Source organism: Calypte anna, chromosome 1 (assembly GCF_003957555.1).
Source record: "Calypte anna isolate BGI_N300 chromosome 1, bCalAnn1_v1.p, whole genome shotgun sequence".
Lineage (NCBI taxonomy): Eukaryota > Metazoa > Chordata > Aves > Apodiformes > Trochilidae > Calypte > Calypte anna.
The window spans coordinates 53147554-53173582 of NC_044244.1; the positions used below are offsets into that span (position 1 = coordinate 53147554).

General features: G+C 44.4%; 1 protein-coding gene across 15 annotated transcripts in view; it reads left to right on the top strand.

Annotated features, from left to right (window-relative positions):
* The window catches only part of RBFOX2 (RNA binding fox-1 homolog 2), a 174146-nt gene that overhangs the window by 10878 nt on the left and 137239 nt on the right, over positions 1–26029 (top strand). For all 15 annotated transcript variants that reach the window (XR_003988961.1, XR_003988968.1, XR_003988959.1 and 12 more), the window contains exon 2: positions 25584–25634. Coding sequence is in view for 9 of the 15 variants with exons in the window: in XM_030469129.1 (XP_030324989.1) it covers positions 25584–25634 (51 nt within the window). In the remaining 6 variants the exon portion in view is untranslated. The remainder of the gene's footprint in view (positions 1–25583; positions 25635–26029) is intronic.

Consider the following 26029-nt stretch of genomic DNA (forward strand, 5'->3'; position numbering starts at 1 on the left):
GCCAGGAAATTGAAATTATGCTTATAATTAGATCTTTTTTGTGTGTGTGTGCCTCTGTCTACTGATTACATCCTTACAGAAAAGACTTGCTGTGTTTCATCATCTTGCCCTTCCTCTTCTGTCTTCTTTCAACAGGTGCATCATGTAGTCACTGCTAAATACTGCAGATTCAGAAAAACAAGTTTTATCACTAAGAATTCTTGATGCTTCATGTTCTGTCCTGAAACCTCTCTGTCTGTGGGGTTGAGAATATATCCAAGCATATCTATTTCAGCCAGACTGTGGCCAATATATAGGTTCTCCTGGGGCTGGGTGTTTCCCATGGGAAAGGTGTTGATGAGAACAGATTGAGGTGCTGTGAAACCTCTTGTTTATGTTTTTCTCCTATCATTCAGTGCTTAAAAGGATGAGTAAGGATTGGTCTTTTGCTGGTCTGTGAGTTGACTTTTTCAACTTGAGTGGTATCAGGTATTTCTGACTGTTTTGCAAGCCAGGAGGAGCATGGGCTGTATTTTCTTCTTGGACCACAGCTCCTTTAAGGACTAGGAATTTTTAATGAGTGATTACACTTAGCGCTGGGCTGTGAGTTGATGGATGTAGATGGAGGAGCATGTCTACATTGCTTGGGAAGTTTTCCTTAAATAGGCATGACCTTTCCAGTGAAAACAGGAAGATAGTTTTTGCCTTGGTGTGGTGGTTGTGGTTTTGTTTTTTTTTTTTGGAGGGCGAGGTGGGCTTGGTGTTTGTTTCATATTTGGAACTCATGATTACTGCAGGGATTTACCATAGAAGTAGCTTACATTCTTGGTAGCTTCATGGGGCAGGGCTTGGCAGCTCTGTTGCAGTTTGATAGCGTGGTTGGATTGCTTTGTGGTGCAGTATTTAATACAGCATTTGTTCATCCTTTCTGTGTTTATTCCATTCTTTCTGTACCAGTTTTTTTCTATTACCTTTGGAGATCCAGTTCTTCTTTCTTATCATGCTGATATATGAAAATCTGAGGCATTTCTATGTATAGGGAAAAGACTAGCCAGTCTGTGTATTTTAACGTGTAGATAGTGCTTCACTAGGTCTGGTCCATCCTACGATGAAAATGTTCTTGTATCTACCAGTTTTTAGTATTTGTTGGTGTAAGGATTGCAGGCAAACTGGGGAGAGTGGGTCTGTCTCCTCAGAATGAGGAACCCCTCTGGCTATCAGGTGAAGGTGGTGACAGTCTGCCTGAAACAAGGCCTGCCCTGACCATCATTTTGAGGTGTAACAGGGGACAGGTGTGTTTGACTCCAGTGCCCACTGAAATTTTCTACGTTGCCTGGACTCAGCATTGGGCTCCCATACCTATTGTAAGATATTATGTGGGTTTGCTTCTCTTGGATCTGGTGCTTGATAAAGAGATTATGCAAATACTTTGTAAAAGGTGTAGTACACTGGGCAAACACCAGTTTCTTGAGGCCTGAATTCTTGGGAGTTCGCAATTAAAGTTCAGAGGTTTGTAGATATGTCCGATTGGTTTGGCAAGTAGTCATTTTTATTTTTGTTTTTAAATTAGGATTTTAAAGATAGTCCCTAAATCTTTGGGCAGTTTGGGCCAGGAGTAAACATGTGGCATTGTTCTTCTTCCATGAGTGAATTCCTACCATTGTAAGGCTTTCTCTACCTCTGACTTCCTGAGCAGGATTTTGGTGATAAATACAGTCACAGTAAATAGTGGAGTACTTCTTAATAGGTCACTCTCAAATTTAATTTGTAGATAAGTATTTTTCTGCCTTGTATGGATTTTCCTAAGGTGCTGGTGGATGGTGAGCTTCACTTTCTGGGTGATCTGCTACAGATGAATACTGCGTCATGAAGGCACCTGTCTCCATGAAGTTGCTAGACAAAATTACAATTAATTTTGTGCATGCAGCGGATGCACCGTGGAAATATGATAGCAGTAGGAAGGGAATTTGAGACATGGTACCACGCATCTCCCAAAGGCTGCTGTGTTCCAGCAGGGCCAGGGCAGGTATTGCTGCCTTTCCCAGTGATATGAGGGAGTCTTGCACCTCTGGCTACTGTTAAATTAGCCCTGGATTGGAGTTACTGGAATTCAAATGTTAATTCAGAGTGTTATGCATGAAGCTAATTGGCAGGGTAAAAAGACACTGTGCCTGAAGGAAACATCTTACCTGGAAGAGCTTAAATAGTAAGAAGGAAAATGTCAGGTAGGAAAATTTCTTCTTCCTTGCATTGGCTAGCAGTGATAACAAAATGCAAATTATACAACACTAGGTTCAGAGCCCTCTGATAATACTGTCAAGGCTTCTGCTTCTGTTTACAGATTTCCCATGTAGCTGTATTAAATTAACAAGACTGGTCAATTCATTGCTGCTGTGTTTAACCCCCTGGGCAGCTATGAATCTGGCAAGGATAGAGCATCATTTTCACATGCTGCTTGGAATGGGAGGATGTACAGCAAAATGAAGTAGTGTTATTGCTTGGGGGAAAGGTTCACGGTCACAGCTCAGATGTGGGAACCTTCTCTTCCCTTTGTCTGACAAGTCCTTTTTCTCCACCATTTCCAGCGTGGCTCGCTCACTCGAGTGAGTGAGGTGCGGCAAAGTTTTTCTGTCATGTATGGGCTAGCCGGAGACTAATGTATCCACAGAGTTTGTTCAAGGCAGATAGCATTACAGGAATCAAAACACATCTCTTGGTTCCTCTACACAGATTTAATCCGTTGTTTTTAGCGGTTACATATCTCTGTATTCTTTAGCCTAGCTTCCATTATCATGGATTTGAGCCCTTCTTAAATTCTTAACGTATGTAACTGGGTTGCATTCAAGTAAAGAAGAAAAGCATGGCATGAGGTAATGCACGGAAGAATGAAACAACCCACCAGATCACCTGTGGGGGAGCAGAAATCTTAGGGCACTGGGTTCAGTGGGCCATCCTGCATACCCTAGTTAGAACTAGGTGTCCTCCTCTTTTAATTGCTGCCCACTTCACCTAAGGAGATGGTCCTTACTGGGGTGCTGGGAACACATGCTGAGCTGAGTGCTGCCACCATCTTGTCCTGCATCACCTTGCAGTGTCAGCAGAAAGCATGTTAACTACAGCATCATTCCCTAGCACCAAACTTTTACTTAAAATTAAGTACATACATGGATCTGCATCTTGGTTTCAGGCATGTTTCATATTTTCTTTAGGCTTGTGTAAAATATGTGGTATTGCTGAAAAGTTTGTACAGATTTCTCTTTTTCTTCGTGCCCTCTCACATGAGTCTGTGTAGCTTGTGAGACTGGGATGATACTGTGTGCTTAGCCTTGCAGCCAATTTAGAAATCTGGGCTTCACCATGCACGCTTCCTTTCCTTCTCTGTTTGCTTCAAGATTTTTACTTGGCGTTTACAGATATTGGTGCAGTTTGCAGAAATTGTCCCTTTGTAGCAGCTGATGTGTGGATGACAAACAGCTGATTAAGCCAGACCTTCAAAATGTCTTTGGAAAAAAAAATAGTAATATTAAGTCCATGCTTTGCAAATGTTGTGTCAGTACTACAGGGTTAAGCAGTGTTAGGTCACCTGGTATAGGTTGGTGTGATTGATAATCCCCCTCTGCTCTGGGCCACCAAGGGCTTGTGTCCATGGGGTACCTACAATAGGCACAGGCCCTGTGTAGTGACTCCCTGTGTTGAGGTGAAGAGTGTGAATACTTACCTTGAGGCTAAGCTCATCTGTTGGTAAACAGCTGCTGAAAGAAGTGATCCTTTCCTTCTGCAGTCTGTTTGGCTCTGAGTTTGGTTTTTTCTTTTTTTTTTTTTTTTTTCTTTTTTTTTTTAATGATCTCATAGAAAATGAGTAATGCCAGCGAGGAGTAGTTTATCACTAAATCCATCTGGCTTCACTGTGGTGGATGTTGTGGCTGTCTGCTGGCTTGCTCATGTTGGAATGGATGGGTTCACAACCCACTGTTTGTTTGGGGAAGGGTGTGGGACTGTGCCTTCTGGATCCTGCCAGGTGTTGGTGTGGTGTAGTTTATCCATAATGCACAACTTCAGTCTTGGTTTGCAGCATCTACATCTACTGCGTTGGTTTAAATGGAGTTGCAGATTAGGGTACAGCAGGCCTGACCTTTGTGTCATGGTGCTGAGAGCAAGGAACCCAGGGCACCCAGGGCACCAGCAGCTGCCTGGGGTGTCAGAGTTACCTGGGGGAGGGCTGTGGCATCCTAGAAGGATGCAGCTGTCAGGAAGGTCCTGCCTGTGGTGTGGCTGGGAGGAAGAGAGATGCTTGTAGCTGAGAACATGATGGGTAACCCCAAGTGTTGAGAGGCTAAAAGGGAGGTAGTAAATCAGCAAGATTTTTCTGTGTGTGCACATAGCAGCGATGGGGCCTTAATATTAATTCTTATTGTATTTTTTTTTTTTTTTTAAAAAAAACCTAGTAGCTACATATTCACTTTTTGGAGGCTGGGAGACTCGGAGAGCTCTGAGAAGAGACTCTGGCTAATGCTGTTGAAAGAAAAGCTGTTGAGGAAGCTGGGTTGCCTCTGCTCTCCTTTCTAGAGAGAAGGTGGTGCTGGTGCTTGTTGTGCTCACCTCTCCCGTGCTGCGAGTAGCAGTGTGTACACTGACGTGGCACACTGTGCCCACAGCACCAGCTGCACACCACTTCTGTCACCTGGGCAGCATCTGCAGCTCTTGCAGGAGCATCTTGCCCCTTGCGTCTTCAGCGCTGTCACGCCACTGTCAACTTCTCTTGCATCCCCCACTGCTGGAGGAGCGAGCGGTTGTCCTCTCCTCCTGCAGAGGAGGGGGGATAAAGGTTTGCTGCTCCCTCCTTGCTTAAATTACCCGTGTTTTTCAGCGGTGCCTTTGTAGCTGACTGCGGGCCCTCCTTCCCCTCGGCGCGCGTCCGCAACACGCTCATGTGCCGGCACGCGCGTGCTGCCCTTGAAAACAGACCAAACTTATTAAAATCATTGCTCGTTGCCATGGCAGCTGTTGTCGCTGTGGGCTAATAGGGAAGGCAATTACTGCTGTATGCTGGGGAGCCTACGGGGAGTGTGTGGGAAGGGGGGGAGAGGGGGGAAGGGAAAGGCAGGCAGGCGACTGCACGCTGACGAGCTGTGTGATGGATGGATTGGCTGTCACGGTGAGCAAGCAGCAGAGAAGAGAAAGGCCGGAGATGCCCTATAATGAGGTTTGTCCAAATGTGCTGTATTTCCACCTCCTGGGCAGCCTCCTGGGCAGGCTTACTGGGAGATTCCCACCCTTCCTTTGATTGTCGTTGGAAGTCTCAGGACTGATATTCACGTTGGCGGCTGGGAGCAGCACGGTGCTGCTTGGTGACTCTCAGCTGGCCCAGGAACTGAAGCATGGGGAGCTGGAAAACTTTATACATGGTGAAGATACTCACCTGGCCCATTTCCAGCAGTTTCCTCTCTGTAAATATTCCTCCTCGGCTCTTTCTTTGAAGAGAATCCCCAAGTAATCAATCCCTTCCTGAATCCCCAAGTAATCGACCATCCCAATCTCCATCAATTCTCAGGCTTTCTTGGACCCAATTGCAAAGGGGCTGTTGGCAGTCCAGATCCACTGAGGGCATTGCAGCACAGCCAAAGGCTTCAGGATTTCTCCACAGAATTGTCTTAATTGTCTTTGAAGTGCCCCTCAGGTTTGCTTTTGGTTTGGGTTTTGGGGTTTTATTTTTAATTTTAAATTTTTTAACCTTACTTCCTGTAGGGTGAAGTTCATGATGCAGAATAACTCCAGTTTTTTTGGAGTGAGGAGGATAGGCTATAAAAACTGAAGTTGGTTATGTTTTAGGAGACTTTGCTGGTTTCTGTGTGCTGCTGTCCCAGTAGAGGGCCAAAACGTTTGATTATGGACCTGCCTGTGTTAGAGCCCTCTGTCTCTGCAGGTGTTGAGTGGTCATATGGCAGGTGCTGTGTTTTCACAGTTTTTGTAGTCAATTGAAAGTTGAAGGGAAATTTTATCCTTCATCTTTCTTAGTGGAATTTGGGCAGCACATGTCCAAGCAGTGCCAGCACTGTTTGTGACCAGTGCAAACATGAGAAGAGCAGGGGATATTGTATAATGAGGAGCTTATAGGAAATCAAGAGATTTCTTGAAAGATTTCACTGGGGGAAGTAGGTGAGATGTGTAAGTCTGCAGCTTTTGGGAAAACTCAAGGATACCAAAATCTGTTTTGGCAGTGTTTGACAGAACCCTGTGCCCCTAAATCACAACCCTCTGTCCCCTCCAATTTGTGCTGCTTTCCTTTTCTCTTGTGCTAGGAAGTGGCCTGAGACTTTGCTGCAAAGGAGTCTTCCCAGGTGGCCCTTCCTGGCCAGCAAGAGGCACATCATACAAGTTTCTTCTGGTCTCTTGAGCCTGTCATGGTGACAGAGAAGCTAAAACAACAGTTCTGGTCCCTTACCATGGAGAGACAGCCTCAGGAGGTGTGGTGGAGGGGGAGGGGAAGGTTTTCTGGTCCAGGCACAGCAAGAAGAGTAAAACAATCCTCATGTAGCAGGCAAAATCGGGATGTTGTCTGAGTTTCTCTGTCTGGTTCAGCTGATCTCCCAGCAGCCCTTTCCAGCTGCCCTCCCATCATGCCCACATGGGATAGCAGCAGTGACTCACTCAGCTGGGATGATTTCCACAGCATGCGTGAGCCCAGCTTCCCAGAGAGCTGTGGTATCAGGAAGGAAAAGGTTTCTGGTGTATTTGATCCTTCAGTAAAGGTTGTGCTGTGTCTGTTTAATTAGAGTGTGCTGCTTTCTTTACCGGTGCACTAAATATAAATGGAGGAGCTGGTCTAATGTACTCGAAGTTGCAAATGTCAGGAGTCAATAGCTTTATTTTCCTCTCACCAAATCTGATTTGTATTTAAGTACTGCCACTAAATCTAATGATTCAGTAATTCCTGTTTGTTAAAAAGAATGAGATACTTAAACTGAGAAGGGCTTCATACTCTTCTTCCTGACTCTTTTATCCCACCTCTGTTTTACAAAGGAAGAGCTACTGGGTTTGCAGGTGTTTGTACAGTATGATCTGAAGTGCCAGAAGGCTTCATCTGAATATGATATGTATGAAGTTTGTGTTCAGCTAAAATATAGTTAAGATTTTCTCTCTGCACAGTTTTTGGTGCAGATTTTTACATAACCTTTGTGGCAGTCAAAGGAGTGCTGGAAAAATTAAAAGAAATAAAAATGCAGTGCAAAAAAACAAACCAAAACAAAACCAACTGCTCTTGGGGCCCTTTGGGCTTCATCTGCTGAACTATAGTCTAAGTTCTAGCAGGCCCCAGGGGGACTGGTAATGGGACAGACATAGGTGCTGAAGATGCCTTGCCTTGTCCATCTGCCCGTGCAGGAAAAGGAGAAGGTAGCAACCAAGATATTCACCCCTCCCCAGGGCCCCTATGGAGCACAATTCACCTGTTCTACCTCCATCTGCTCAGCCTTGTACAGTTCCATCACACACCCTGTTTGCTTGAACGTGTTGGTGAGCTGACACTCATTGGCCCTGTGAGCCAAGAGGGCCAGTGCCATCCTGGCGTGCATTAGGAAGAGAGTGGCCAACAAGTTGAGGGAAGTTATCCTCCCCCTCTGCTCTGGTGAGGCCTCACCTGAAGTACTGTGAGCAGTTCTGGGCTCCCCAGTTCAAGGAGGACAAAGAACTACTGGAGAGAGTCCAGGATTGGGCCACTAAGATGATTAAGGGACTGGACCACCTGCCCTATGAGGAAAAGCTAAAAGAGCTTGGGTTGTTCAGCTTAGAGAAAAGGAGGCTGAGGGGACGGTCTTATCAATGTTTATAAATATCTAAAGGGTGGGTGTCAGGAGGGTGGGTCTGGACTCTTCTCCATGGTGTCCAGTGGTGGAACAAAAGGTAATGGACACGAACTGGCACACAAGAGATTTAAATCAAATATGACAAAATACTTTTTCATGCTGAGAATCTATTCCACAGCACTGGAATAGATTGCCCAGGGAGCTTGTGAAGTCTCCATTCAAGACCTGCCTGGATGCATTCTTCCCAAACCAGCTCTAAGGGATCCTGCTCTAGCAGGGGGGTTGGACTAGATGATCCTTTCAGAGGTCCCTTCCAACCCCTTACCATTCCATGATTCTGTCAGCTGTAGTGTGGTGCTTGGGAAGTACAACTCCCTGGGACAGTGCTGGCATTGCCACTGTGTGAACTGCTCATCCCCAGATCAGTTGTTTGGAAAGTCCTTGGGAGCAGAAATGATGGGTAGAACTCCTCATGTTGAAGCCTGGCTCAGTGCTGTTATCAGCTGCCTGGTATGTGGTGAGGCTCTGTGTCTTGCTGCTGGCTGCTGCAGCTGCTGTTTGTTCATGCCCTGGCCGATCCAGTGTGCTTTTCCTCTGGCTGGTGGGATAATGTGGGGTACCTGGTTTTGAGGAAAAGCTGGGCTGGAGGAGGAAGGAGCACACATAGTGTGCTGGAGGCATATTTGCCGTGTTGCAACATGTGTTGAGGGAGGCCTGCTGTGAAAATGGGAGCACCCAGAACATCAGGTTGATCTTCCATATTTCTTTTAGTTTCTTTTCTTTGACTTGAGGTCTGGCAGAGTGGTTTCAGCATTAGATGTTTTTTCATGGAAAGGAGAGGAAAGTAATCCAGAGATACCTCCTGCTTCTCTTGAGGTTTTCCCATTTGTAGAGGGGGTGGCAAGAAGAAATTGTGTTTCTGGAGTATGTTAAGTTGTAATCAGTGTCTGTTCTCAATCTGGGAGGAGGAGATGGAGACTCTCCCCAGCGCTTCTGTGTGTTCCTGGTAATCAGCAGACATTACCAACCGGAGACCAGAGGATTTTTTCCAAAAGCTGTTTCCTCAGCTGCGTGATGCAATGTTGAGTCAGTAACCCTGTCGCTTTGAAGGTTAACATTTCTCATGTCCCCAACACTTTTTTATTGTCTTCCCTTATCCTTCCCCCTCCCTTCACCCCCCAGCTTTTCCTATTTTTGATGGACTAATCTAACGCTCGCCTTTCCTAGGGTAGAGCAGTGGCTGGGAGAGATTAGCCTCCCTCCTCTTCTGCTTTAAGCTTTGGGAGCCGGGCTGATGGAGAGCACATGACCCTCCTGGTGGCTTTTCCATCCCGGCGGGACACAGGGAGCTGTGTGTGAGGGGAACAAGCGGTGCTGTGTAGCTCAGCAGGGCTCCTCTCCTGCTGGTGGCAAGGGCAGGCAGGGCTCGCCAGATCCTGCCAGCGTGGCACCGTTTGGTGAGCCGGCGGCTTTCCCCATCAGCGCGGGGCTCGCCCACCCTCGTGGTGCTCACAACCCGTTCATTTTTGGCCCTGCACCTCAGCGTTGCGGGGCGGCTGAAGGCGACGCAAGCCGGCTTCGTCTTTCCTCGGTGCGGTGTAAGCGAGCGGAGCGCCTGAATTATTCACTCCTCCTCAGCCCGACGTTCCTATTGAGTTCCCCGAGTCGGGGCACCTTGCCAGCACCCAGCGATGAATTCATTGCTGCGCCTGCCCCAGGGGCACCCCGCGCCGTGTGGGTTCAGGGAAGGGGGGTAGGGGGGGCAGCTCAACCCTGAGTTCAGTAGCCACGGGTCGGTGAGGTTGGGTTGCCCCACGGCCCTTCCGTCTGCGGCGTAGGTGGAGGCCGGCCCTTGGGCTGCAGGAAGGGTTGTTGGCAAGTTCCTTGTGTTTATATCCATCTCTGCCTCGCAGCCCTGCTGAGGTCTGCCCAGGCTCCCAGGTCCTCACCTTTTCCTACCACCTCTCCATACGCAGTGTCTGGTATTGTATTGTCTCCTATCCGCATTTCGTGGATTTCTCTGCAAACCACCTCTTGGTTTTTTTGCACGCCATTTGAGGTTCTCCTCTTTTCCACATCCCGAGTCTTTCAGGGGTGATTGTGCTAAAAAGCAATCGTGTTTCACATTTTCTGAGAGGAAATGTTTCCTTTATTGTTCTAATGGAAACCATTTCCCCTTTGCTTGTGAGGTTAGTCTTACTAATGTGAACGTTTTTTTTTTTTTGTTAAATGTTTAAAAAAATCTCTACTGTTTATATTATCACAAATCATAAAAGCTACAGAAGGCACGTTTTATACCTTTGATGGAGGTTGTCACTTCACTTTGCAGGAACTGGGTGTAAGTTTGGTACCATCTTCACTGTGTTGATCCTCTTCTTTGTTCCTCTATATTTTCTTTTACAAGCAAAGACAGCAGGTGGCTGGTCCCTGGGGAAGCTTCCTTTGACCAGAGTGCTCCCTGGTCCCGGATGACAGGGTCAGATGGAGTTTCAGGTCCTCCTGGCTGCACAGAGGAGTGTTTTTTCACATCTAATTGGATCATGTAAATCAGCTCGTTCTTTGTCTCGTTCTCTTTGTCCAGAACCCCCTTCTGGTGATTTTGATGAATAAATCAAACTTGACTTGGTTTGAATTTTATTTAGTAGTTAAATTGATATTTAAAACCTACTATATCTGACAAGCAATGTAGGGCTAAGAGTAATAATTGTGACCAATAATTTCCCTCAAAAACTGATTTCTGTAGTAGGGGTAAATGACGGAATACAAAGTGGTTGGGGATGGATTTTTAAAATTTAAATTCCGTGTTTTTATAATACTCTGGGATTTTAGTGTTTGATGAAGTGTTAAAGAGCCACTACGGCCTGACTGATGCTGGAGAAAACAGAGCTCTCTTCCAGAGAGAAGCCCACTCCTTTCACTCCAGTGGGGTTGCTGGATGGTGCACCTTTCTGCTGGCCAGTGGAAAGCTTTTTCTGTGATACGCCGTCCCCTAAGCCAAGGGCAGAGTGTTTCAGATGCACTGCTTGTCTCCCTGGCCTCAGTTTGCAGTACGTGGCTGTGATGGGCAGCCTCAGGGAAAGGATATGCTATCCTTCTCCTCCTTTTGACTCATGCCTGGAGCAGTGGAGTATGCTGTTAGCTCTGAAGTGATGGCTGCAATATTGCTTTTCAGTGGCTTTTCTGCAGCAAACAGCAGAAGGGACTTGAAGTGATTCAGTGCAGAAAAAAAGAAAACAAACTCCAGGAAAGCGTAGATCATTGCATGTGTCTGTAATCATTGACCTGTTATTGAAACAAAAAGACTGGAAGGAAGGAAGGAAATAGAGGCTAAAGTCACCTGTTTTGTCCTTCATGAAGGCAGAAATTGAATGAGGTGTAGTATTCCCTGTAAATAGAGGAGAGAGAAATATCTGAAACAAGCTTCCTCCTATTGCTTTTAAAATCGGATGAGTGGAAGGAAGACTAGAAGTTGCAGAGGTGTGAAATGTGCAGTGGTGTTCATCCAACAAAACCAGGTGAAAATCTGGGACTGTGCTTTTTTTTTTTTTTTTTTTTTTTTTTTTTGCTGTGTGCAAAAGCATTCAGCCCCTCGAGAAGTTAAGTACAAAAACTGATGGACTGGGACTTTTGAATGGTGAGGCCTACATGTATTTAGTTTTAAAGCTAAACCTTATTGTAACATGTGGCTTCTGGGATGCAGGAGAGAGCTAGAATTGTCACAGCCAGAATTTTGGGCTGTGTGCTTTTATGTCATCTTTGTGCAGTAGAGATTTTAAGTTTTGGAGCTTCTCATTTATACCCATTTTAGCTTTAGTAATGGCAGCAGGAGAAAGGGAAACTTGTTTTTCTTCTTTTCCTCTTTTTTCTTCCCCCGGGGGATTTTTTTGACGGTTTCCAGAAGGGAACAGATTTCCAGCTCTGTCCCTCATCCTCCTGATCTGATTGAAGAGCAGTGGGGGAGAGAAGCAATCTCATTCAATCTGTGATTTGCATGTGTTCAACCCTTCTGTCCTGAATCTGTACAGTGCCTTTCTGTGTGGCTGATAAGAGCTTCCCCATGCAGCAGCAGCATCTGTGTGAAATTCCAGTGTCTTTTAATTTATTTTTATTTTTTTCTGCTGCTGCTTTAAACCTGCAAGTAATCCTCCAGGCACCAACGCTATCTTTCAATAGACTCTGGCTGATGCTATGCTGTCTTCATATGGGGTGGGATTTGGTTTTCCACCCGGGAGGATTACAAGCTTCATTTTGACACAAATATTTATGCACTGCAGGTGGTTATGTTGGTGCCTCAAGACTTGATTTTTGGCACTAGGAAGATACACTGAAAATCCAGCAACTTTCCTAAGCATTTCTTCCTTTCTGTGACAGTTTTAGTGCTGCGGAATTCTCACTGGGGCTGGTTGTTGCCTAGGAAGTTTAGGGGTCTGTTATGTTTCAGTTTTGTCAGGCTCTTATATAGATATGTGTAATATATGTGTACAAATGCACATTTGTATATACATGCACAGTGTTCCCTTCTGCAGCCATAGTCTGGGTGCTTTCTTGTAATCCATTAAACAGAATGACTAATACAATGAGATGATATTTGTTCTTTCCCATCCTGTTTAGGAAGATAAATATATATACATATATATATATATTTAATTTTTAAAAAGAGGGAGAGAGAGAGAGAGGATTTGAAGTAAGAATGTGCTTACCTGTCCAGGAAAGGGGTGAAATTTGCCATGCTCCTTGGCTTCAAGAGTAGCCTGTTTTGCAGTATGACCTTGGTAAATGTTCATCCTGAGATCTGCTTAGCCATTTATGTGGAGAACTGCAGTGATTCAAGGCATGAAACTGTCACTCTGGTTTCTGTTTGATTTGGAGTTTCCTGAAAGCTGAAGTTGTGTCCTGTCACTGTCATCATTGCCATAGTCTGGCTGGGAGGTAATGAAAGCATTAAACATTGAAGCCAGGTCATATTCCAAGCTTCCAAGGGGTAGAATCTCTCAGCTCTTGAATGTGTGTGGCTCTTGAGTGTGTGTGGATTTTGTTATTGAAGGTTGTGGCATCAGGCTGAGAAGTAGGAACATTTCTAAAATATGGGTAGCTCCGATAACAGAAGATGAGTGTTTTTAGCAAGCTTAATAGTGAAGTCTTCCATGTGCCTCAACCTACCATCCTCATCTTCTCCAGAATCAGTGTCAGCCCAATATTTTAGCAGTTGGTTTTGTCAGATCCTTGACATCTCTTTGTGACAGTGGCTTATGGGCTTGTAGCAAAGAGCAGTGCTCTAAAAGTTACAGAGGTCAGATCCAAAGCACTGAAAATAGAGTGTTTTTTTTCCCAAATTCAGTGGGGAAAAAATTAGCATCTGTTTTTATAGGTACTTACCAATCACTGATCTGATAGCTACCAAGTGCAGGTAGATGTAGTGGGTAAAATGCCTTTTCCCTCCAGGATTCTGACTATCCTGTAAATAATTAACATACCAAGTGTGGCAGCTTGGTTCTGGATACTCATGACTACTGTCTGTAGAGCTCATGAAAACTTGCTGAAGCAGTGTCAGTCTTTGGTAATGCAGCAGCAGACTTGAATTGTGCCCAGCTTCTGAGGAACAAAAGAAAGGAGAAAAAGTACAAGCAAACATCACTTGTATCTTATTAGGCCTTACAGTACTGGAAATGTTTTGGCATGAGGAAGGGAAGTCTTGAAGTGTGATCAGAAATGAGAATTTCTTCTGCTGCCTCAAATGACTCTTCAGTGTTTCTTATGTTCAGCTCTTCAAGGTTCTTCCAAATCTTAGAGCAGTGGTAAAGATGACTGTAAAAAAGGCTCTGAAATGCATGGAGGTCAAGGACTGGTAGTTGCTAAGAAGGAAGTTTGTCAGCAAAGCTCGTGTTGCAGTTTCATCACAGGTTTTCGCTGATCTAAGAATATGCTTCCATTGGAAGAGGAGACCTGTGTTCTCCCTGACTCTGACCATGTGGTCCTATATCCTCCCATGTGCAAGTGTTAGAGATTACATGGCCTGTAGTGACCACCTTTGTTCATGGAGCTAATCCTTCTCCTTTTGGAGGGATTAGTTTCCAGGAGGATCAGCAAGTTGATCTGACTTGCTGTGTTCTTTTGTGATCCCTGCTGTGGGTGCAAGAGATGAGGTAGGGCTGCATACTTGGGAGAAGGAGGGGAAAAAACAGAGTGATTCCCTTTACTGGTAGTGTGATTTTTGAGGTTGGTGTAATCTGACTGTAAAAACCATGCTCTCAGAAGGTTTCTATCACTGCTCAAGGCAGCTGAGTTTTAATCTCTTTATACTTGGGCCAGGCAGTTGTTACCAATGTGCAGAAGGAAGGAACAAGTAGAATTGAATTTATAGGGCTGCAACTGTCTAGAACTTTTAATAAAAATTTTGGCTATATCTACAAAGAGACCTTGAGAAACTAAACAAAGAAGGCAAGTGGTGTTTTGGCAAGGTTTGAAGCTTTGACTGGCCCCCTCATCTAACTGTTTGCTTTGGTGCCTTTGGTCCACTCTAGTTCAGGAGTTTGCTATACTGCCAGTTTTTCTGTGCTTAATTTAAGACATTTGTGTGTTCAGCAGGAGGGTGGCTCCCCCCCCTTTTTTTTTTTTTTTTTTTTGTGTGCTTCATTTATGTGCCACATAGGAAGATACACAATGCTGTAATTTCAGGAGCCGAAAATTCTGTTCTGTTCTGCATTTCATCAGGGAAGGAACATACAGCTTAATTCAAAGAAGTTTCCAAGGACTGCACACACAAGGGGTTTTAAGACTAAATTGTGAAGGAAACAAGCTTTAGGTGAATATGCTGTGACAATCCCTTCCCATGCATGCAGGCTTACAAACCAAGTGGTAATTTCAATTGCCTTTAAAATTTGGTAGTATTGTAATGCTATCACCTTTCTAAAAGCTTTGTGGAAAATGGTGGTGGAGTGGTGGTGGGGGAGAGATGCAGGCAAGTGGCTTGCAGAGGGCAAGGTGGCCATATGGGATGGATTTTGCACTTCATATGGAGCAGGCAGATAAATTAGTGGCATGTGCTCCCTTCTGCCCGCTGGGACTATGGCAGGGGACGTGATGAGGGGAGTTGTGGTTATAGCTGAGGGATGCTGGTATGGGAAGCAGCCGGGGGGCAGAGGGTACAAATCTGCCAGGAACAAGTTTCAGTTAGTTCCATCACTGGAACTTGTAGCTTGTTTATTACATTGTCTTGCAGATGGGGAAGGGAGGGGACTTTGAGGCTTTTGTGTGTTGTGCTTTTGCTGCAAGGAATGTGCACTTGGGGGCATTGAGACCTCCTGGACGTGGGTGTGTGGATCTTTTTCCAGTGGCTTCAGACTATTTGTAAAGACAATGGGGTGCAATTGAAGCTCTGTAAGGAGGTTGTCTGCTGTTTCTGGAGGCTTTCTGATTTTTAACTAAATGCAAAGCTGGTAAAAAAGAGAGAAATGCATTACGGGCTGGTGAGATGCTATAGGCAAGAATTGTGACTTTCTCTTGCCTGTTTGTCAGAGGTCTTGCAGCAGGTGTTTTGATGCTGCAGTCATGGCAAAGACCTCTACCATGTGTCTTGACCTTTCATAGGATAAATTGTTCCTGTGACCTCTTGCTGTTTAATGACAATTTTGCTTTTGTGGTTGATGGCTGTATTTCATGAATTCATAGAATAGTTTGGCTTGGAAAGGACCTTCAAATCATCTACTTCCAACCTCCTGCACATGCAGGGACACCTCCTGCCAGACCAGGTTGCTCCAAGCTCCATCCAACCTGGCCTGGAACACTTCCAGGGAGGGGCCTGGAACTTCTCTGGGCAACCTGTGCATGAGGTGTACAGTAGTGTTAGAATATCCAATGCCTGAGACTGCTGGCAGTCTCTCACTTCATTTTTTCCATTAATACGTAAAATTCTTGGCCCCTGTGGTAGAGGCAGCAGCTGCAGCTTTTCCTTCATAAGCAGGGTTAGCACTCACATCTGGGACTAACTGTAGAATTTAGACCTCTTACAGATGCCTCACTGGATCATTTTCCTCTGCACAGTAACACAGTCGTTCTTAGAAACACCTTTGGACTGGCTTGCCTTTCTTCGTTGTGCAATGAAATGGAAACAGTAACTTGGCATAAATCCCCCCGGTTTGTCTCCGTAGCCATGTTGAGTGGTGGTTTGTTTTGAAGCTCCCTCTCCTTGCAGAGCACTCTCCCAACTTTTTATATGCATCCTTCCAAATTAAGGGCAGGGCATTCTTCCTTTTTTCTTAAATTTTCAAAACAAGGAACGTACAGAAACTCCTCTCAAATCTATCCCAGAGAGGAGGTGTTCTCCCCTTGGGAGGGAAGTAGAATCTTTGATTAGTGCTCCCTTTTTCATCCACCTCTAGCTGTGACCATTGCCTGCTTGGGGATGCTTTGCTCCCCCAGCATAAGTTACTTGGCCAGGTTGGGGCATCAGCTGTAGCCTGCCATAAAGGACAGTTTGTCTAGGGTAGGTATTTGTGATAGCTTTGGCAGGATTTATCTCTTTTCATATACTCAGCAGGGAGATGTGACCACAGCTACCATGCAGGCATCTCAGGGTAATAGTGTTTAGTGAAACTTAGCTTTGCTTAACAAGGGGGTTTGTATAAGAGAAGTGGATTCCAAGGAGTCCTTGGTTAGGACAAACATTAGTTTGAGAAAACCTGTTATTTTAAGACCTTTTATGAATTGCACTCCAGCTATAGAGGTCTTGGCGTGTGACCACATCCCATCCAAACTGTGGATCATAAAGAGATGGCAGTCGGTTAGAGAGTGGATGTAAAAAGCAAAGCAAAGCTGTGTTTTCTGTAGTGGAATGGCATTGTGTTATAGCAGGGATCAGTCATGTTATTTTTCATATGTAATTGCGTAATTGGGATGTTGAAAGGTTAGCTTTGATTTTGTTTTGATATGTTTCTATATTTTTGTAGGCAAGTGTGTAGCACTTGGATGTCTAATTAGTAGAAAAACCCTGAAGGATACTGATGTGTGTGAATAAAGGTAAAAGCAAAGAGGGGAGGGTAAGAGCCCTGAAGCTTTTACTTCCTTGTGGAGGCAGCAACCCTTGCAAGGGAACATAAACTGTTCTATGGTGATTTATTCTGGTAAAATTCAACAGTCATGACCTCTCCTTTTCCTTTTTAAAATACAAGCAAATGGCATTTTGGAGACAGGCACCTCTTTGTCTCTAGAAGATGTGCTGAGGCACTAATGGGCTGTCCCAGTCCTTATTGGAAGGGGCCCTTTGGGGTTTGGAAATGGCTGGATTAGTCTGTCTTCTGATTACCTTTGAGGCATCACCATGATGATATGTTTCACATTGTGGTCTTTTAGTCCTCTTAAGAACAGAATTCAATCTTCGCTTTGTGTCTGGAATATTTGTCTCCCCTGGTGTGGATTCTCTTGCAGCCATGCGCTGATTTTTAGTACAGACACGAGAGTTTCCAAGGAGTCAAAATCCAGATTGAGACCTCAACATGCAGATCTTCCAGTTGGGGATATTCTAGCTGCAGTTGGACTCATTCTCCATGTTTTCCCTATTAGGTGGAAAATGTGCTCTAGGTCTTATTAGGTGGAAAATGTGCTCTAAATGCTTTTACACCAGCACCTCTTCTGAAGCAGTCTGCTGCACAGAAGGTGGATGGTTTGGTCTTTCTCTGTCCCTTGTGATGCCACTTTGGGATCCTCCTCATGAGCAGTGGGGGCTGCTGTGCTGCACAAGCTGACTTTGAAGCTCTGGAAGGGGAGGGCGGGGGGGGTTGTTCCTTAGTATAGATGGCCTTTTGTTCATATTGGTTGGGGGGAAAAGACCTTTCCAGGAGGGGGATGAAGAGGCCAGGCTTAATGGTCTTGAAAGGGTATTTATTTATTTTTTTTATCTGGGGAGGGAAGGCCTGGGAGTTGTTTCTCTCTTAACTGTTTCCAGATGGTGCTGCTGGAACACAAAGATTTCTAGTGTTTTTGGGATGGCGGTGACTGAGACCCCCAGCTCCCTCCGGCGCTTCCTGTGCAGCTCCACAATCCTCCAGGCTTAATCAGAACCAGCCCTGGCCTCCCAGGCACTCCTGAAGTCTGGCTTTTCTTCACCCTGCACCCCAAGCTCAATGCTTCCCCCTCCTCCAGGCTTTTTAGCCCCCTGCCATTCCATCTCCAGACCCTCAGCCTGTCTTTCTTCTGTGTCCTTCCTCTGGGGCCAGCAGCCTGGCTGCTGGCACTCTCAGTGCCCTGGAGTGAGACTGTGTTTGGCTAGACTGCTCCAAGAAATTAGGTCTTTGGGGAAAGGGAAGATGGTTTGTAATGTGAACCTGGGAAAATAATTTCTGTAACTATCTAGGGCGGCTTATGCAATCAGGCCAACATGTCCAGGGCACAGAAAATTTCTCTCACACCTATTTTGCCTGCAGCACTTGGTATACTGCATGATTTTGTCTGAATCATGTGCTATTGTGCCTCTTTTTTTTTTTTGTGTTAATTTCTCTAAAAGCAAGGCAGATCGAGATTTTATGTTGCAACCTCTTCACACCCAACCAACAAATTTAGCTTTAGTCTTCTGCAGGAACAAGTATAATTTCATAATGGAAAGGAGGAGTACTCTTCTTTCCTTATATCCTTTGGGCAGCAGCCTCTGAATATCTGCAAAATCAGACAAAAAGCTTGAGATTAACTGACTTCCCTTCTGGACCCGAGGTCTGTCGTCTCCCTCATCCTGTTCTCTTCCATATTCTCCATCCTGGCTTTTGAGAAAGCAGAAGCAATGAATCTGTCTTCTAAGGCAAAACTCTGTAGCAGTCTTCACCATGCAAAAGCTTGTAGCAGTCTTGTTTGAGCAAGCCAGATTTTCATTGCCGTGAGCGTGTTGCTCTGTAATGAGTGGCTTAGCATGAATTACGTATGACATTCTTCCCCAGCCCCATGTAACAGTTGTGGCATCCAAAGGTGCCTCCAGTGCTGGATTTTAAAGCCTTGCTATGAGCCCTGTCCTGTTCTCGCTGGAAGTGAAAATCAGCTGCCATTTTAAAATGCTTCTGCCTACTGAAAGAGAAGGGGAATCAATATTCTGTGCTGTTGACTTCTGTGCATGCAGAGTGTCCCTGTATTTGCTGGATCATAGATGTCACGCTGTGCACAGTATTCCCAGGGGCTTTAACTCGGAGTGGATCTATTGTTACCAGGGTAGGTCATGGACCAACAGAGGCAGGCTCTATTTCCTTTGTGCCTGGAGCAATATGAGGATGCTGCCATATGTAGTTAAAAAAAGTGTGTGTTTTGTACATGTAAATGAAACTAAATTAATGAAATCTCATCTCTTGGAAAAGCTGAACCACACCCCCTGGCTGATCTAGAAAATGAAAACCTCTGTTGGTGAAAACCTGTTTGTGACCTCCAGACAGCGACTTTCATTAAAAAAAAAAAAAAAAAGGTCAGGGAAGATTTTGCATTGTTAAGAATTTCTGTAGAATACTTCAGTTTTATTTCCTCCATTTTAGCTGTGGAAGTGCTGTCTCTGTTTGGAAGTGCCTCTTTTGTCTTCAAAACTGGACATTTGCATTGTAACTTCACGTGGACGCTGCCAGCTTATAAAACCCCTGTGTGCGTTTGTGAACAAATTGTATATTGAATTTTTTAGTAGACCTGAAAGTTTAATTACTGTTTGTGTGTGGTTTGGTAAGATCTGTGTTTGTGTGCGTTCTGTTCTGCAGCTTCTGCTCTGCCAGTTTATTGTTCCTGTAGCAGCTCTCCCATCCCATGCATCCAACACTCTGCCGAGTCCTGATGGAAAAATGAAAAAAAGGGAAACCTGGTGTGCAGCGGGGGATGTGTGTGTGTCCGTGTCCGTGTGTGTCCGGGGGGGTGGAGGCTCCTGTTGCTGCAACAACAGGCCCAGAATTCCAGGAAGGAAGAGAGGCCGGATAGGCCTCCATCCCGGCCTCCGAGTCCCGAAGCGAGGAGCCCATGGGCACTTCCCTGCTCCCGCAGGGGTGGCCACCAGCATTGGGCCCTCCACAGCTGGAGAATCCCAGTGGCACTTTGGGTTTTCCTTTCCTCAAGAAGAGGCCTCAGTAGTTTGGGAAGCTGGGGCCCCGCCAGCCGGCCTGTGTGTTCCCTGCCATCAAGGACAGAGGCGTGCAGTGTACTTGGTGTGGCGCCTTTTATCGTAATATCAGGCTTTAGTCCCCAGAGACACTTAAAAAAAAAACCCCAAAACATGTAGTTGGTAAGGAGTGAGATATAAGCCCTGTTACTTGTGTTCTTGTGAGCACAGGTTGTTGATGTCAGGACACTTAACAAGGAAGCAAATAAATGGAAGTCTTTTGCTAAATGACGTCTGTACATCTGGAAACTGGCCAAAACCAAGAAGCAAGTTTGATTGGAAGTGAAGACAGCTGAAGGGAAGATTCCCAGGCTATGGATTCTGTTATTTGAACTGCAGAGTGTTTAGTGAGAGCTATATATCAAATCAGGGTAAGTACCGAGGGAGAAGGGTGACATTAAGATCCATTTAAAAGCTACTGTAGTTCAATTTTTCATTAATAATTGGTAATTCAGCCTTAGATGCCGCTTTTCCCATTAATTTTATCCACAAACAATTTGGCGCAGGAAGATGGCACACAGTTGAGAAGGCAGACGGAATGCATCAGATACACTTGGATAAAGAAACTGGTATTTCCTTTTTGGCTGTAAGTTTGTGTAGGGAACGGTCTAATGAAGAATTAAGTATTTTCATGGTAACTGATAATAAGGTCATGGCATTTACAGTTTTCCTAATGCTCTCACACAGTTAAAATACTAGAAAGCCTTTTTAAAGACACTCCCCTTCCTCCCTCAGCACAGGGTTTCTGTCTTTCCTGCTATGCAAGAATTTAAATAAAAAATATGGTGAAAGCCACTGGGATTTGGTGAACAGTGTTGGGATTTCACTGGCTTGCAAACTTTACATCTTTGCAACTGTTACTTTCAGATTAATAACTTAGTTGCCAGTGTTTTCAGACTTTTCTTTTTTAAGTGAACCTCTTACTCTCTGTGTTCTAGAAAAGTGGCTTCTGTTTGGCAAATGTGTAGCTTCTGCTATCTGACCATTTTGCTTTTCAGAGGAACAAGTGATTTTTTGTTGCCTTTATTTCATTGCTATGTGTATTCCAGGGGTTTCTGGTTTTCTGGAGCTGGGTCTCTGCTTTCTCTGCAAGCCACGAGGCTGCTGTTTTGCTGGTAATTCTTGGGGGCAGCCTCAGCAGAGGCAGGTAACCTGTTCTTGTGTCAGTTTTCCTGCTATTGTTTACAACGTGGTAGTGAAATTTGAAAGAATTGTATTAACTCGCTCCACTTTTTGCAGCTTTGTCAGGAAAGCAGGCACGTTGCAAATCCAGGGAAGAGATTGCTTGGTCTTGTTTCTGAGGTTATCTTTACAACCAAAAGGACTCGACATATCAGATTGAAGCTTGGATTCAGCAGGAATTGATTCTCAGGCTGGGGAAATATGGATAAACTCACTAACCTAACAATTCCTACCAGCAGTATTTTAATCTGCAGGCTTTAGGTTTAGTTTGGCTGTCAAGAAACAGGCACCAGTCAGGCCTCACTGGTTGTTGTATCTGGCAAAACAGAGAGTCCATGCTGTAAGATTAATTGTTCTGTGATCAAGTTAGGTCAAAGAGAATTATTGCCACTTTAAGCTTAAACTGAGTTTCATTTTTAAGAAAAGGGTGTGAGAGCATTTTTACATCTTCTATTATGCATTACACGTGTGACATTTTCACCAGAGGACTGACTCTACTTTAGACCTCTGTGGCCTTTCATAAGAAAGTTCATAGCATTTGCAGGGCTGATCACTTCTTATTGGTGTCATGGTGTAGTGACAATTCCTTGTGTTTTTAAGATGTGCCTCATTCACCAACTTTGAAAATTTATGAGGTTGAGAAGTGTCCAGGACCTAAGTGACCCCAAAGCCTGGCTGTTCTATCAGTGCAAAAGTGTCACCTTTACACTTAAACCATTTACAAATAGCTGTACCACGTTTACCTTGTGACCCAAGATGGAACACATGGCTTGCAGTTTGTGGCAGAACTTACTATTGAAAATGTAAGTGGAGAAGAAATTGTGTTAGCAAGGCTGGGAAATTAAAGAAGAGGGAAGATTTGAGGTAAAAAGGGGGGAGGGTTAAAGGCTTAGTGGTTCTGACTGAGTTGTGACTTTCAACCTTCTGAATCCAGCTGTCTGGCACAGAGCTTTATGTGTGCTTTACTGGTGTACAAGCACACTTCTTGCACGTCCTACAGAAGCGTGGAAGCCCATGTGTGAGATCGTTGATATAATTTGAACAAAATCACAATATGTGTTGCAGAAAGCTGTTGCACTGTATTGGCTCCTAGGCGTTTTATCTCTCTACTCTCAAGCAAATTGCAAGTACCCGAGAAATGCCTTTCAGTGGTAAACAAAGTAATGAAACTTCCTGGTGGCAGTTTGATTTGATTTTGCTGGCTAGCGCTGCCTAACTCAATTTCTTTAATGTCTGGTTGCATGTTGTTACTGAAAGAGAAATGTAATTGGCAGGAGGGAGCCGTGAGAGAAATGGAGTTATCTGGGGATTCCCTCTCCCACCAGGCTCCTTCCAAAAGGCAAGGTCTCTCCTTGTTGATGGGCAGGGTATTTAACTCTGTCAAACTTACCCTTTCTCTCCTTCCACTTCCATTTTGTGAGACTGGTTTTGTGCGTGTGCAGGCAGAGGAGGAGGCTGAGCTGCATCCCCAGCCTCTGCTGTCTCAGATCTCCTGCTAACTAACAGGGATTTTCTGTCTGGATGTTGCTGGACTGTCTTATTCCACTTGCAAAAGTTTAACGCTTTTGCTTCTTGCTCTGCTTAGTTTTCAACAAAAGCCAGCACTGTATGGAATAATCATGCAGCAGGCCCCAGATTCACCATTAGTGACCTGTAAAATTGGCAGCGCTGGAGATTATTGGCAGGAGACGGTTTCCCTAGGCACTTCCTGCCTTCTCTTGGAGAGTTAAGTTCAATTAGAGCAATGATACGCACAGCGGGGATTTTGCAAAGATTTCAGTGCTTGGTGTAAGCGTTGCTGTATGCAAGGCAGAGATATCTTTGGCCTTTTTGTGACCTTAGTGCTCCAGCTGCTACCCTCTTTCTAACCTCTGCTTTCTCCGGACTCCCGCTTTCTTAATGTAACCTTCTTTCACCTTCTGATGCAACAATATCCTTCAAACATTTTTAGTCTGCCGTTTGTGGGGTTTGTCTACTAAAAAACAAAGGTAGATAGCTGACTGTGTAGTTTGTTTGGTTTGTTGTTTTTTTGGGTTTTTTTTTTACTTAATTAGATTTTTCTTGTTTCTTTCTGACCTCTTATGTACTACGGTCTGCCCTCAGATCGCTGTAACCCTCTTCCTCTTTTCACACTCTTATGATTTGTTTCTACTTCTGAAACAATTCTGTTTCTAGAGGTGGTTTCTGGGCTTCTAGGCCCTTTGACATCAGGAAACCCCACAAAGTTTAGTTTTATCTATTTTCTGCCACAGCCTTGTGGTGACAGTCCCTTTTGTTAGTCGCTGATGTGAACAAAGAACATCATCCTCAAAATACCAGTTTCTTTTTCCTTGCTTCATTGTAACTTTCTGCTTGTGTTCACTGCCCCTCTCTTTAGTATCTGCAGTGGTAACTTCACTGTTCATTCCTTATTCTCTGTTTGGAAATCTTCCTGGTTTCTAAGGTATTGAGAGGGACTGGCACATAACTGTGTTTGAGGTACTGACCTGACAGGTGTCTGTACAAGTACTGTTAAAAGCATACCTGGAATGGTCTCTCAGAAGAAGACCACTGTATCTCCTGGTACAAGGTGGTCATTTGTGGCACTTATCCAAGTTGTTAAACTAGTGTGTTGGAGAAATAGCAGTCACAGTATTTTCTTATAATATGTGCTTACGCTGGGGGAGAAAAGTACTAGCTGTGTGGTTTTTATCATGGTGTTTTAATTAAATTCACAGTTAGAGACCAAGAGCTCAGTCAGACCGAGGTACTGTAGCTATCAGTCTCCACTTGCTTCTTCCAGCTTCTGTTTTATTCCTTCTGTTACCATTTTATTTGTGGAGTTTTGTGCTTTACCTGCTTGCTGGCTATTAGTATTTGAGAAGAATGCACTCACAGGGTGGTCGACCTAATTAATTACTGTTAATCCCCCAAACTGGCTGCCAGAAGTTTTGTTGTCCTTGAAGCTCTCATACTGTGCATGTTACTGTAACTTTAGCATGAGAGCCTGAGGAGAGACTCGATGTTTCCTGGCAAGTTTCCACAGAGAATCCCTTGGGCAGGTTTGAGGTAAAGAGGAAGAGAGGGAGGACGAATATGAACTTAAAATAGCATTGCTAGTCCTTGTATTGAATTTTTAGCACTGTGCTTTTTTAGCAGAAGTTGTGTTAAAGTGTTCTTGAGTAAACTGAAATCGTGCCAGCAGCCACACACCCTGTGTAGGGCGGGAGAGTTCTCTGGTAGAAGCTGGCTTGTTTAACCCAAATATCCCACCACAGACTCCAAAGCATCCAAAAAATCTAAAAAAAAAAAAAAAAAGAAAAAAGAAAGCCTTCCTAAGGTGTGAAGCTGACTGAGGTAGTTGATTGCTGTTAGCTGCAGGCCCATAGTATCTTTTCTTTTGACAATTTGATGTTGTTTTGCTGTGTTTTGTCAGGGTCTCCCCTCCTCCCCTCCAGGTCCCTCTTTCCCTCCCTCCTTTTCAAAGGTTGCTGGAGAAAGTGCAGGGCTGTCTTAGGAGTTTTTCCATGTAAGCCAGAACAAGTGAATAGGAACAGACTTGAAAACTGACTGGGGAGGGTGACTGCCTCCTTTCCTTCTCCTAGCATTCTGCTGGGAGTTGCTTGTGAATGTGCAGACAGAGGTACCAGGGTGGGACTGAAATAAGCTTTGCCTACTTTACTTTGTCCTCCACACAGAGAGGAAGGTGCACACACAGGGCACGTGTGAACACCCCCTTCCCTATTTGGAACAGCAGTTGTTGGAGGGAGAGTAACAGGAAATAAATTAAAACACAGAAATAAACATTTAGGAAGCATCATGTTACCTTAATCCCCACTGCGCTGCTAAAATAGAGATGAGTCTGGGAATTTGAGAAATTCCAGAAGTGCTGGAGGTTCACATATTCCTTCAGAGTAATGAAGCTGCCAGTAACACAAGACTTGTAGGTTCAGAGTCCCTTTTGAGGCGAAGTAAGAGAATCTTAAAGGATGGATTTCCTGTTGGGTGTGTGAGCTATTTGCTCAGGCTAACTGGAGTGATTGAAGTTACAGTGACTGCTTTTCAAGTTAAACTATTAGTATAGTTTTGAAAAAGAGAAAATTGACACTTTTGTGGCTAATGTTTAGGGAAACATTTCTTCAAGACTGGGCAAAGTGGGCAGCAGCTTCTGTAATTTTATATTCTGTTTTGTTGAGTTTTCATAATGGTAAATGTAGAAATTCGCTGGAAAACTACAAAAAATTATACACAACTGAAATTACAGGGGGTAAGGTGGGATTGGTTTGTTTATTTTACGGCTTTGATTTCTTTTTCCCTTTTCCTTCTGCACGATTAGGCATACACACTTGAAAATGAATCTTGGGTATATTGGCTTACATGGAAAATAGAAAATTAGCAGAATACCTTAATCTTAGCTCGTTCTTCCCCCATTTCATGCAGGTCCTTATTTCCATCTGAGTTAAGACAGCCATGTAATTCCTTGGTTTCTATTCCTTGTAAACGCTACATTCACTCTTTGTTTTCTTGTCTTGCAGAGCGAGCCTCTGACTTCAGGTTATCATGGATACCCAGCAAGAGACAATCAAGTAAGGGTCTGATTGCAGTGAATGTGTATGCGTGTGTTTCTACACTTCTGGATGTTTTGTCAGCTTTCTGGCTGCCTTGCTACGGAGTGGACATTGTTTTGTTCTGTTGTGGAATGCTTGTGGAGATACATGTGGTAAATGTAATGTTTTTTTATTGCCTCCAGAAGTATGTGGCAATGTGGCTAGTAAGGGGTTAGACATGATCCATATTGCTAATGGTCCAGGAAATTCTTTTCTTAAAAACATGGTAAACTTAAAATCCCTGTCCTAAGCTCCCAATTTATGTCCTCAGTGCTAATGAATGTAGATGTTCAGTGCCAGTGCATGCTTGGCCCTGTTTTATACTTATTGCTGTAATTCTAGCATCTGGGGAGCAAAACAACACTGAGTTTTTT